Source organism: Pteropus alecto, unplaced genomic scaffold (assembly GCF_000325575.1).
Source record: "Pteropus alecto unplaced genomic scaffold, ASM32557v1 scaffold68, whole genome shotgun sequence".
In the NCBI taxonomy this organism is placed as follows: Eukaryota; Metazoa; Chordata; class Mammalia; order Chiroptera; family Pteropodidae; genus Pteropus; species Pteropus alecto.
The window spans coordinates 8,052,917-8,066,978 of NW_006441386.1; the positions used below are offsets into that span (position 1 = coordinate 8,052,917).

The 14,062-nt window shown below is 44.2% G+C and overlaps 1 protein-coding gene across 2 annotated transcripts in view; it reads right to left on the bottom strand.

Annotated features, from left to right (window-relative positions):
* Window positions 1–13,666, bottom strand: part of CUX1 (cut like homeobox 1) — a 347,921-nt gene extending 334,255 nt beyond the window's left edge. Inside the window, exon 1 of one of the 2 annotated variants that reach the window (XM_015594614.2) lies at window positions 13,210–13,666. In XM_015594614.2, coding sequence (XP_015450100.2) covers window positions 13,210–13,539 — 330 coding nt within the window. In that variant the 5' untranslated portion in view covers window positions 13,540–13,666. The remainder of the gene's footprint in view (window positions 1–13,209) is intronic. The other variant, XM_015594613.2, reaches the window with a different exon arrangement.
* Between the last annotated feature and the right edge of the window lie 396 nt (window positions 13,667–14,062).

Here is a 14,062-nt window from a genome sequence, read left to right on the forward strand (position 1 = left end):
AGTGGCGGTGGGGGGGAGGGGGAACCACCTGAGAAACTGCAAGGAGAGAGGAGGAAGAACAGAAGAGAATAAAATGGAACAACTGTGTGATGTTAAAATGAGCATGCTGGAGAACAAATAGGAGTTATACATAAGAGGTCAGAAAGTAACAGACTCAAAAAATTAAACATAGTTACTATATATGACCCAGCAATTCCACTTCCAAGTATATACCTAGGAAAACTGAAAACATACCTTCATATAAAAACATGTACACAGATGTTCACAGCAGCATTATAAATAGTAGCTCCAAAACAGAAATAACCCAAATGCCCAACAAATTATTAAAGGATAAACAAAATGCTGTATAACCATACCATGGATTTTATTCAGCCATAAAAAGGAACAAAGTACTGACACACACTACAACATGGACAAACCTGGGAAACATTATGCTGAGTGAAAGCAGCCAGACACAAAAGACCACATATTACATGATTCCATTTTTACGAGCAATATCCAGAATAGGTGAATCTATAAAGACAGAAAGTAGATTCATGGTTACACAGCAGCGGGATGAGGGTGGGGGGTTGGGAGTGACTACTAACAAGTACGGGGTTTCTTGTTGGGGCGCTGGAATGTTCTAGAAAAAGACTGTAGTGATGGTTGTACAACCTTGTGAATGTACTAACAAACGATGAATTGTACACTTTAAAAAGGTTAAAGCAGTGAATTACACATGAATTTTATCTTAAAAATAAAAAGTAACAGACGGAAGTATCGGGCAGTACATCAAAGGAGCTGCTCTTTGCACCAAGGCAAGGAGCATGTTCAACAACAAAAAAACTTCAGAGCATGCTCCGTACCATCGTGCCCCCACCAAAAACATTTCAAACTAGCTATATACTCAAATGTTTTCAGTCCTACTCCCCTTTAAAAATAGAAAATTGATAAGACTTATAGACAGGCCTCCTCATGGCCCTAACCCAAACACCTGCCTCAGCTTGTGCTTCAGAAGCTAAGAGGCTCCTTTGCCAGTGCAGTTTGCTCTACACATTCAACAGGAAAACACCGTGGAAAACTCACAAAGCATTAAGAAAACCTCTCTATTTTGAAATGTAAAGATCAATTTTTGTAAAGATGCCCCGGGCCTCTCAAATAAATAGCACATATCTCACAGATATAGGATGATGGCCACTGAATGCCACATGTGGCCACCACCGTTTGAAGTCCATTCCAAGAACCTTCCCTGGAACAGCTGGATGGCAGTGTGTCTATCCTCCTCATTCAAGGAAGGGCAAGCAGGCAGCTGTGCAGGAACAGGACAGCAGGCTCTGATCAACATACTCTCAGTGAACACAGCACCCCCATCTGAGAAGGGCTGCGTGTCCCAGCTTTAGGGGCAATGGTCAATTAGGGTAGAGATCTCCTAGCAAGACCCCCTCCTTCTAACACAAAATAAAACCCACCACTACTTGCAAAGAGGAATCCTAGAAACATAAAGCTCCATCTTGGGGTCTGAGGCTCCGTTTGCTAGTCCCTGAAGCCCTGCACTCTGACTTCCTAGAATGAATATCGCACAGCAGTATTTTTAAAGCTGGCTTCCACCTTCCCCTTTCACCCCAAGGTGGCTCTTGTACCTTTTCCTTTCTCCAAAAAGTCTTTCCCATTCCTGAAGCCTTCACTTTCACTTGAAGATTACCTGCCTCCCATATTCCAAAGAATTGTACACTAGTGCCTTCAGCTTCCCTCCAGCCACTCCAAACTCACTTTCCTAGCATGAATCCTTCTCTCCAATCTGCAATCCAAGTTTGAGCCTTTGCACCCTAAATCAACCCTTCCCCACATGCACACTATCACCCTCCCTTCCTCCCTTCCTGCACTTCCCACTCGTCTCACACCTTGGCAAGTCCTAGGGAGCTGCTCCTTGTGAGGCGGGACAAGAAGGCACCTGGGCAGCCCAAAAGGCAGCCAGTCACACACTGGGTGCAGTCAGACGCTGAACAGAAAGTGGAGGTCCTGATAGCCAGCAGCATGACCCCCGCCACAAGCAGGTACCTGACTTGACACCAGGTATCACACTATAATTAGTTGTAATTGAAGCCCAACATAATTAACTACATAATTTTGAAGTGTTCAAGTTTAACTCCATTAAAATTACATCATGAAACTGAAGAATTACAAAGGATTACCAACAAAAAGCAAATACGGATGAAGAAAGAAACTCCCGGCTGATTCCACACATATCTGAGTCACTCGCCCAATGCTCAAGTACAGGGCAGTCACCCCACCTGCTTTTAATAAATCTGTGGGGCCCAGCCAGGCAGCCATGTGAACAGGCCACCTCTGGAAGGGCCATCGCCAGGCACAAGATGATGCTGGCCTGCTGGATACTCAGTGTCAGCTGGACCCTGGAGACCATTCATTCATGCACTGTTCCCTGCTCCTTCCACAGTAGTTTTTCCCAGCCTCAGTCTCCTCTGCTGACACTTCCCCCACAGGTGGCTTGTCTAACTGCCACTCTCCCAGCCCCATCTCTGCCATGGCCACTTAGATCCCAGTGGCCCTCAGGGAAACACCGGTGCCAGGGCACCTGCCCCACCCTCACCCCCAAGCACTCAGTCTGGCATCTTCTCTGCTGGCTCAATCCCTCTCCATCTCTTACTGGACTATGACTGCCACACTCTTCCGGCTCCATTCTTTACCACCCCTCCGTCCACACTCTGGTCTACCTTTCAAGTGAGGATTCCAGAAAGATCTTCCTAAACACAAATCTGAGTGCTGAGTTGTCCCTCTTCAATTTAAAAAGCAGTTATTTCTCAGGGCCTACAGAACCAGAAATGACTCCGTGGGGCTTTGCAGAGGACCTGCTCAGTCTGTTCCCAGGCCCTGGCACTGGTACTCTGTAACTAACTTATTCTTATGCTTATTTTGTCTCCCCTGCTAAAATGTAAGTTCCCTGAGGGCAGGGATTTCCTGCTGCTTCGACCATTAGAATGTTGTGCTAGAACAGTACCCGGCCCATAGGAGATAACACAAGTCAATGGAGCAAGATGGCCGAGGCCCATCTTTCTAGTCCCCTGCCCTGCTCTCAACACCTGTTAGACACCCTAACCCTAATCTGTTGCCTGTGTGTCCTGCAGTTCTCTGACCAGTAGGACTGGGGACCCCTGAGGCTTGAATAGGAGGAGCCAGTGAAGTGATCAGACACCATGGAGACATGCTGGATGAATGAATGAATTGCCCCAACAGTCTATTAAAAAATGAGTCGTTCCAAAAACAAAACTATAAACAACATCATCCAAATGGGCATTATTTCCAAGATCTGCATACCTTTTTGGATATTTCCTTTTTTTAAAATTTATAACTGTATTACAAAACAAGCTGCATCATCACAAATAAGCAGGCACGCGAAAATATTATTTGAACCCAGAGTAGCCTAAAAGCTCAATTTCTCCATGAGAATTCCTTGAGGAACATAAGCTAAGCTATGAGGAGTGTCACCTGACCAGACTTCTCTCTGGGCAGATACCCACCAGTAGACGCCCTTACAAAGCCAGTCTCCTACTGAACTCACCCAACACTGCCTTCCTGTATAAGAGAACAAAAAAATCCTGTGTAGCCGGTGCTTCCAGGTCATGTGCATGGGTTTGAATCCAGTATCACTGCAGTGCCTAAATCAACTGTTCTCCCAGGGGCTAAGAGAGCGGGAATTTTGTCTTGGCCATCAAAGGGCTAAATACAAATATTAGTATATAACAGCAAATTGCTCCCCAGCACCAGCATCAGGCCTAGCGTCTCAGAAAAAAGTCCTGGTTGAGACTCATGCTCTCAGTCTGGTGCTCGAAGGAAAACTGCCCACTGGACAGTGCACGATCGTTCCTTGGCCAACTCACACCCTCCCTCCCTCCAGCCCAGGTCCCACAATGAGGCCCTCTCTCCTGCCAACCGTTTCCCCAAAACTCTTCCAGCAAATTTGCTGAATGCACAGATGGGGCATGGAAGACAGCAGGTAACATAATAAAGAGCGCTGCTTTCGGTCTGCTGTCATAACTGCACCTCAACTATAAGATAAAGTTTGCTAACAGGAATGCTCATGGCCCAAGGAAGGATAATCTGTCAGATAATCCTTTTCTGTGGAGCTCTATCTATGAGCTGAGTCTGAAGTCTTGGGGGCAGAGGAAGCTCTAGAACATGTCTGATCCAGCCAAGGCTTCCCAGTTGTCCACCTACCAGTTAACCCAAATATCTTCATGTCCACCTCACAGGCTTTATTTTCATCTCCAGCTTGTCATATTGATTCATCCATCACCAAGCTCATCTTGGGTGGCCCATGGACAGAGGATGCCTTTTGAATTCCCCCATAGCCTCAGCATGAGGATCCCACCACATTAACTGAGAACTGGTCTTGGGAACAGCAGGGTTGGCAGGAAAAGCACAGACTGGAGCACAGCAGACCAGGTATCTCCTTTCTACTCACCAGCTTCTCACCTACCAGCCATACTGTACCTCTTCCATGGGGCTGTTGTGTGCATGACAGGAAAGAAATCAAGAGCCTAAACCAACACTATGGTCAGGAAATAACAGCTGTTAGTGTATATGTTTTAAAAACCCCTTTTCAAAACACCTGTCTTGTCATCAGTGGAAATAAAACCAGCTACAGTATGTGGAGTCCAATACCACCAGCAATGCTTTCCTTCTCTTCTCCTTTTACTGAAACATCATGCAGTCCTAGCTCTAGGATGGAGAAAATTAGACATGAGGGTGGGGTCCCCTAGTTAAGATTAGTTCTCCAGCCTTCCCCAACTCAAACAATACCAAACTCTCAAGCACCAACCAAAACACAAATAAATCCTCCACAGGCTTCACATCCCAGGTTTCAAGTCTTCTAGACTTCAACACCAACCTCTCTACTGAGCTGCACTCCTCCGTTTTCCCAGGGCTCAGACCCTGAATGCCCACCAGTCCCCCAAATCCCACATGTCCCATAAGGAACACACTCTCTCTCCCAACCTGGGGCTGCTCCTCTTTTTCCTCCCTGTCTCTGGATGCCAGGCTCCACAGCCACCCACACTGGACCCAGGGTCTGTGGCTCCTCTCAGAAGTCCCAGCAGCCCTCACTTCCTCAAATCCATGCAAATGTTCATGCAGCCAGACAGTGACGTCACCCCTACAAAAATATCCTAGGTACTTTCTTTGTAAATGAAGAAGCAGAGAAAGCATGCAGGCTATGAAGGCCGCTGCTCTGAAACAGGGCTGGCCCAGAGCCTCTGCCCAGACCCATGCCAGACCCACAGGCAGCTTCTGGAAGCTGAGCACACACGAGAAATTTCTCCAGTGCTGACACCCAGACCTTCGTGTTTCTTTCTACTCGCTTTCTCTTGCATGAGTGGGTTATGATCATTACAATATGCATTTTTCCCATTCATATGGGGAAGTTTCCTCCTATTTAGGCTGTGAGCAGAGTCAAAGGCTAAATCTCTGTCAAAGAATTGTTCTACCCAATTCTAGTTTTTAAAATGTGAATTTGTTTCATGTGCCACAAATATAATTCTGTATATTTTAACCAATGCAAGTCACTTTGCAAAGGAATTTAATAAATGTGAATCAAAAAGAAATTCATGTTCTATCAGTGTGTACCTATCAGTAGCTTGCAAAACACAGCCATTTTAATATAACCTACCCACCTCTCACAATCCTAAAAATAATTCTGTTTGCACTCTTAAGTTAACTATCTGAATGAGTCCTAAATCAGAACACATGTGACTGTTCTCTTAAAAGAGGCCCACAGTTTTCATGCAGCAGGACTTACTGGGTGCCACAGGCAGGGTGAAACAGCAGGTACATAACATAAGGTGGAGAACAGGAGCATGAATGATAAGGATGGCCGGAAGCTATGGTGGGTGCAAGTGGTCAGAAACAGTGAGAGGGAAGCCGGAGCACAGAGAAGAGGCCTCAGAAAGCACCAGCCACTCCCAAACTGTTCTGCTGGAAGGCCCTTTCCCCATTCTCCCCCAGGCAAACAGACCTCAGCTCAAGCTTTTTCCTCTCAACCAGGACACTTTTCCAGCCCACTCTACCAACTTCCACCACCCCACCCCCGCACCCCCTATCTTAACACCCTTCCTCTGCAGCCCTCCAACCTCTCATACACACAGCTCCAAGCACACAACTCTGTCACAGCCGAATCCTGACTGCCCTGTCCACCTCGGCCCACAAAAGGCCGCCATCCTACCCTGCATCGCAGTGCCTGGCGCACAGGTGCTCTCCCGCAGCTCTGATTTTAAAACGATGTAAAGAGTGAAAAAAGGCCTGACACTTAGATGTGCAAAGAAAGGATGACGAATCTGGGATCCTTCTAAACGGGACAAGGTTTAGGTAAGGTAGAGACAACCATCAGAAACTCTGTCTGCTGGCCTGAAAAATGTGGTCTCCATTCTGTGCCAAAGTGAACCTCTGTGGTGTTTAAGGAGAGAATGACGTGATGAAATCAATGGTTTGCGAAGATTAATCTGGCAGCCACATCTATAATGGATTGTGACCTGTTTCAAACAGACAACTCTGAAACAAGGAAAGGCTGCATACTCAGCTCTTGAGTGTTAGAAAGGTTTGGGTCTCATATACAAGCGGCCGCCTAAACTAACTGCATACACACACACAAATGTATTAAAATATCACTGTGTTTTTAAATGACAGCATAATTATGTACCAACACAGAGCAATGTAAAATAGCAAACCGTTTCGTACTCCCATGACAATGACATTCAACCACAAGTAGCCATATCCTTCCTCTCCCAATCCCACATCAATGCTGACAAAGTGGGGTGTCAGGGCTAAGGAGTAGGTAGGGGAGAAGACAGATGACAGCATTCCCTCTGGGATAACCAGCTCCAGGTGGCAACATCCTGATTGCGTAACACTGCTCTCCAAGGTGCTTGCTGGGCCCTGGCCATCTCACTGATCCTCTGCATTTGCCTGTAACTGTGAGGCCCGTAGAGGACCAAGTCACTTGGATAGGAACCTTGCAGTAGCCTAGGCTTCCTGTCTGGTTCCTAGGTTCCACTCATGCCTATGAAATAAAAGCATGACTCCAAACCTGACCTTGTCTCCTACTTGGCTGAATGATGCGATAGCATGCAGTATTATGTAAGCGAGTCAAGATACAGCTAAAATGAAGCAATTCCAATAAATTAATGTTTCTACACTGGTTGACACGAATACTCCTATACTCAGTTTTCTGTTTCAAAATTGTATGTCTTATAACATTTCTGCTGTGTGAACAGAAAAGGAAGATGAAATTTGATTTGAAGGTTTATTTATAATTTTAATTGTAATTTCTATTACGTTGGTGACTCAAAATCTTTCCCCTTTAAAAAGTTTATGTTCTATGGGCAGTTGCTATCCACATGCTTGGTGAGAGCAGAACAGAACAATGTGAAACAGAAATAATTCACTGTAAACAGAAATAATAAGTTCTAGGTCAATGACTATGGGGAAAAACAGAAAATAAAGGACATCTTTCACTATTATCTACCACACCTTTCAGAATGAAGCAAAAATGGTGATAGGAGCAACAGAATTGTCCCTATTTTTGGGGTAAGAAAAAGAAGTCTTTTCTAAACCCAATCAAAAATTAAATATACAATTCCCTCCAGTAAGAATTTTATGTTTAATTTACATTTACATAGTTTCTTCCTTCCAAGAATCTCAAAATAATGGCGCTCCATGAATACTTTTTAAAAAACTCGTTGTCACAACAAAGGAGGGCACTGGCTTGGCAGGGCAGGAGCTCAGAAGAGGGGCAAGAAATGGCAGGCAGTGGCGACAGCAGGCACTTGGGGCTAGCAGCGCGCCCAGGCTGAGCACGGCTCCATAGAGACTTCTCCTTTACCAACGACCCACCAGCCTTGCTTATGTTTGTGGCTTCAGGATCCTTAAGAACAAGGATTTACCTTTGGTGTCACTTACTAGTTTTAATCAAATTATTTTGATCTAAATAGCAATGTCTCCCCTAGAAACTGGAGTGGCAATAAACCAAAGACCCTTGCAAGCCCAAATGAGTTCACATTCTTTTTAAACACATAAAACTATGTTAGAAAATAAAATATTAACAATTAGAAGAAAAAACGCAATGTAAGAAAAACTCTTACTTTTAGGGGGCAATTGGGAAGCTTTTGAGTTGGTTGATTGGTTTTTTGTTTTGGGTTTTTTTTACAGTTGGGTAGACAGGAACTGAACATCCTACATTTAGCAAAAAGCTGTCAACAAGTAAATAAAATTTTAATGACAATAAGAATGGCATTCTATTTCTCACAATTTCACAATATTCACTTAAGAGCTCATTTGTCAATTTGTTTTTCCCTTAACCAAACTTGAAACATCTCAAAGCCATATATAACTTTTTAAGAAATGTTAACTACTTTTACTTACTGAATAAATACAAATAGAAAAATGTCTTTAACAGGCCCCATGCTGGTATACTCTAGCTAATGCTAAGAAAGAACAAACTTCAGAGTAAGCTCTGCTAATTTCCTCTGACATTAACTTCATAATTCAGAGTCAAAAGCATCCAGGATTTCAACTGTCAGCTAACTGAGTCAGCCAGGTCATGGGCCAGACCCGTTAGGCCTGTCCTGGCCTCTTGTGTTTCATATAGGTGTGGGCCACTTTGTTGAAGAATCTAGTAAATTTCATATAAACCTCCTACCTGGCTATTTTTCCAGTTGCTCCACTGTGTTAGGTAAATTCTTGGAATGAACACCCCCAACCTTGTTCCTTTCCAGTCATCTTTCTGATGGTATTTCTGAGGGGGTGGGAGGGTGAAGGGTGGGGTCTTCAGAATAGGAATTCATACCAATCACTTTTAGGGAACTTCCTAGGCCGCCTGCGGTACAAGGGATGTAGTAAACAAAAATTCTGCTCTGGGCCTCCTGCAGTAAGGAAAGCCTTCAGAGTCAAATGAAGAAACTGACAGCATTTATTTTGTGTACTAACATCATCTTATCGGTATTTAATTACAGCAAGAATTAGAACTATTTTTATTAGAGAGTTGTTTACTTTTCAAAGGTAAAGTTCTTGATGGGTTTACAACAAATTAAATGTCTTTCAGAGTTGTTCTCTCTCATTATGTTTTTAACTGTGTCATATTATGTGAATAAGGTAATACACTTTTTAAAAATCTTTTAAGTCACAGTCCAGGTGCTTCAAAGTTGCTTCAGGCGTGGCGCAAATGAGAGCAACACCACCAGTTCTCCCTCAAGCCCAGGTAACTTCCTGCAGGGACACCTCTTGCCCAGCCAAAGATCACTCTCCTCTACCAACTTCCTCAGAAGACAGTTGAAAAGGAGGGCTGATTACAGTTCAGCAAATCCAAAAATGTGACAGGGCCAAGAGCTCTTCAATAAAATCAACACCTAAACACTAACCAAAAAGTTAGTTCTTCAACATACAGCAAAACCAAGGCTATTGGCTGGTTTTGAAAACTAGAATAGGAAAAATGACAGACAATTCAGAGCGCCATACCATTAATTTTTATTGAACTATCCCCCTAACCATTTCTTTTGGGGGGCGCTATCTAAGCAGATATCTCTAAATGTAGAACTTTTAGGGAAAGTAGTTTCTCTCTGAATTCTAAATCATTATCAGGTTATAAGTATGCCCAAACGCTAATGACAATAAATGTTTAGTAAATCAGAAATCAAAATGAATTTACCTCTTTGCTATAAAAGTTACATAATGCAGATATTAAATTGCTTGTCTAATTATGCCATTAAAGTTCTTTTTTTGTTCCATGATCTACACATGCACAATTCTCTCAGGTGTCCAAGGCATACACAGGATCCGGTTCCTAAAATGCCCAGCGTGACTGGAACATCCAGGTAAACGAAAGTGGGGCAAAATGAGAGGTCACAGGGCTCCTCTTCAAATAGCTTCGACAAAACAAATGGCCATAAGTAAAAAGTATCTGTGCTTTGCTATAATAAGATTCAAATACAGGATTCCAAGAATTCCACCTGTTTCCAATTAGATACCAGAATTGCTTGAGTGTTTAAACTACATTCACTTGCTACTTATACAAAACAATTCTTCCGGGTTTTTTTGAACATTTCAAGTATGTTAAAATAAGATTAAGAGTCAAGTTTAAACAATCAGAGGCAGGGGAATTTCTGTTAAAACCAAAACTATCCCTGCAGCCACAATGCAGAGCTTCAGACAAAACAACAGGACAAGATACACGAATTTCTATCTTTGACAATTACCTATAAAAATCAGATCTTTCATAGAGAAAGCAATTATATTTTTAAAGTTATGTTATTTTAAACAGGTTTTAAAATAATCTCTAAAATTATGTTTTATTCTGTATGTTAGAATAACTTCTATAGTAACTTATGTAAGAATAATTTCTACAGTAATTTTTAGGTAGCATTTGTGTTACAGTCCATCAGATACACCTGTCTTTAAAACATATGAAATTTACATGAGGCCAAATGTGTGAACTATATAATGGAAGCAAAAGTAGGATTTTGGCCTAGCTATGTAGGATTTTTCACACGATGAATTTTCTCTTTTTTTAAAAAAAAAGACAAGTTTTTTCCTCTAACAAATTTGTCCTTCCTTCATTTCACTGCGGATGTTCCTTGGGCTTTAAGAATGAGCTGAAACGAACATGGATTGCTCTACTTTGAGCCTGTTTTCTCTCCTAAATCAAAATGTGAGCATAGCCTCAGAAGCAGTTTTGACTGTTGACTGCTACAGGTAGGAATGGGGTAGGGGTCGGGGGGAAGTGGTCATGGAGCACAAACTATTGTTTCTGCACAGCTCCCACATAAACTCTGATGGGTTTGTTTTAGTGTATACAACAGAGGAGAGGATTTTTTTTCAACAGCCATTAAAGGTCTTGGGCTCAATCAGCTCACCAGACAGCATTTTTAAGTTTAGTTTAGTGGATGAGGAAAAAATAATTCCTGAGGGGACTGGCAATCTGTCCCCTTTCCTTTTCCAACTTTCTCATGTAGCTAACTACTGGCAGGAGATAGGTAAAATAGGAGAAGCAGGTGAAAGAGGTCTCTATGGACTCAAAAGTATCAGGAGTTGTTGTATAACTTTATCCCTTCATTGACTTGCACCAAAAAAAAAAAAAACTTTAATCAAATAATGACCCTCCCCACACCTAATCTCAAAGATACCGATGTTAAAAAAAAAAAAAAAAAAAAACGAAACAAAGACAGCAGAGCATAGAAACATCCTTGATTTGTTTACTCATTATTCCAAAAAGGGTACTAGATGGGATACATATTTCAATCAAAACAATATACTTTTTTATGGAAATAGTCCTGGATGACGGTTAACATACACGCACTTTCTTAACAGGAGAAAAGTAAACAGAAAATAGACTTTCAGCAAAACTGAAATTGCTTTCTTATTTTGAAAAAGAGGAAAACGTTTAAAGTTTATTTTTGCAGAGGTTCCTTAAAGGAGAACACTAGTCACCATGTAGGAATAATGACACAAAGGAAAGCCGGTCACTGGCAGGCCCCCATCCTGAAAAGCTATACAGAGTTACATGAGCTTGTTTTAGAAAGTGTCCTCTTTTCAAGCGTGTATTTAAAAGGCAAATTTATACAATGGTGTTTTTCTTATTAAAAAAAAAAAAAATCTGGTTTTTACAAGTGTGGGATAGGATAAAAACTTGTCCAACTAGTCTTAGCAATGCCAGAGCACTGAAACTTCCATACCACAAGCCTTTGAGACTAAAAAGGAAACGAAATAGAGCTCAATCTTGAGAAATTCTCTTCCTGGGCACTCACTCCAGAGTCCCAAGGCAGTTTAGAGACAGAACAAGTGGAGGGACAGAGCACAGCCCTCTCACTGGTTGTGGGAGAGCCGCACAACTGCCTTATCTTACAGAGACCTCCTGAAGTCTCTAGGCTGGATCTGGGTCTAGCTGAGACCAGCCTCTTCACCCTCAGGTATCAATGCCACAACCGGCACTGGGCTCTGCAGGCAACCGGATCTCAACAGAAGGGGTTCTGGAAAGATGAGAAGAGTCTGAAACTAATGAATTATCTCTTCTCAAACTGCTGTCTCATTGGGTCATTTACTGTCTGTGGGAATAGAGATGACGCTAAACTAGGTATCAACTTATTAGGCCTCCTCGGGGCCCAGAGAAAAAAACAGTTTAGCCTTATACTTGAACTTTGGCATTTCATAGTCAACTGAAGTTTTTCAAACATGCAATGAAGTGGCAATAAGAAATCATCTAAGGCCAAATCATATCTATCATCAAAAGCCAATGGTGGGTGCTCAGGAATGAGAATGATGTTTTAAATTCAATATCGGCATCTAATCATTCATTCACATAAACTGACAGGATTTCAACCGAATCCTACAGTTACACAGTTAAATATCCTTATGATACCCTGAAGAAGGAGCTAATCTCTTTGGGGGAAGGGGGCACTGTCAAAGAGTTCATAAGATCTAACAACTCTAGAACCCAAATGCATTTCCCAGGCAGTTTTTCCGGGATGCTTAAAAAAGAAACCTCATTTATGTTAAGCCAAGATGTCCCATTTAGGAAGACAAGAAAAAAAGAAAATTAAGGTTTGTCTCTTAAAACTCCACAACGGGTTTTACAGTAAGCACAAGAATTAAATTATGGTAAAAGGGAGCTATTTTTACTAAAACAGGGTAGACCAATTTATCAAAAATGCCATTCGGCTGTGTTCATTACATTCAGGAATCTAATTTACACAATAGACACTTTGGAGTAATCTATTTTAGTCAATAAATACTCAAACTCCTTTAAGTTTTAATCTTATCGTAAATGTTCACATAGTCTTCCTAGTTAAGCTAGAAATTTGAAGTAATGTCATAACGACTATGAATCTGCGTGATCGTTCTTATGTAGGCAAGGACAGAAAACAAGCATATACAATTAAAGTTGTCAGACTCCATTTATATGTTTTAATCCAATCCGCTTCATTTCAAACAAGCCTGCATCTGGATTTCATTTGCTTTCCTCCTAAAAGTATTGTGGATCACTATCACCAATCCTCCCGGTTAGGAAAGTTCGGCCAAGTTTATCTTCCTTCACGCACGCCTTAGACTTAAGAGCAGTAGCCGGCCCCCAGGGACACTGAGGGACCCCCGGAGCGCCAGGCCGCCCTAGGCTCTTCTAAGCCGCAGACAGCCCCCAGCGCTCACGGAGCTTCTGGCCCACTTGCCGCTCACCTTCAACTTGGCTCCGGCTACGCACAACATCCACCTGGCAGAGTCCCGAGGCTGTCCAGGCACCGTGAGCACGGAGCTGGCAGGTTCTGGGCTTACCCCGAGGGCGCGCCTCTCCTCTGGGTGGGAGGTGACAGGCAAGAACGCGCCTCCTGGGCACGGTGACCGCTCGGGCGCCGGATGGGGAGCCCCGGCACGATTCCCCCGCGACGCCCGGGGCTCGGCGGGCAGACTACTGTACGGCATGCCACAGTCCGGCGGGGCCCCCGAGGTTTTGCTTTTGAGAACCTGACTCGAGAAGGCATTTCGGAGCGGACCCGCAGCGCGCTCCATTGCGCCCGCGGACCCTGATGGGAAGGCACGGCCCCCGTGGAAAGGGCCAGAGGAGAGCTGACGGGTCGCTGGGGACCGCGGGAGGCCCTGAGTGCGCAGCAAGGGCCGACTGGGGGCCGCGGGAGCCCCTGAGTGCGGGGCGAGGGCCGCCGGGACAGGCGGCAGGGAGGAGGTGCCCCCGTCCTGGTCAGACAGCGCGCCGGGACGCAGCGCCCGGCCTGCGCTCCGGGAAAGTTGCAGCCCCCTGCCTGCACCCTCACCAGCGTCTGCCGGACGCTCCAGGGCGACCTGACCCCTGGGCTCCACGCGCGAGGCGCCCCCGCCGCCCCTCGCAAGTTTCCCCAAAGCGACCCTACCCGTGTCCCTGGCCGCGGAGGGGCCGGTCCGCGCCACTCGTGCAGGCACACAAAAGAAGGGGTCTGCGGGGTCTGCGGGTGGCCCCCGAGCGCCTGCCGGGACGTAAACAAACCCTGGGGTGCGCGCCGGAGCCCAACGCCGTGTGCGCTAGAGGCGGCGCGGCCCG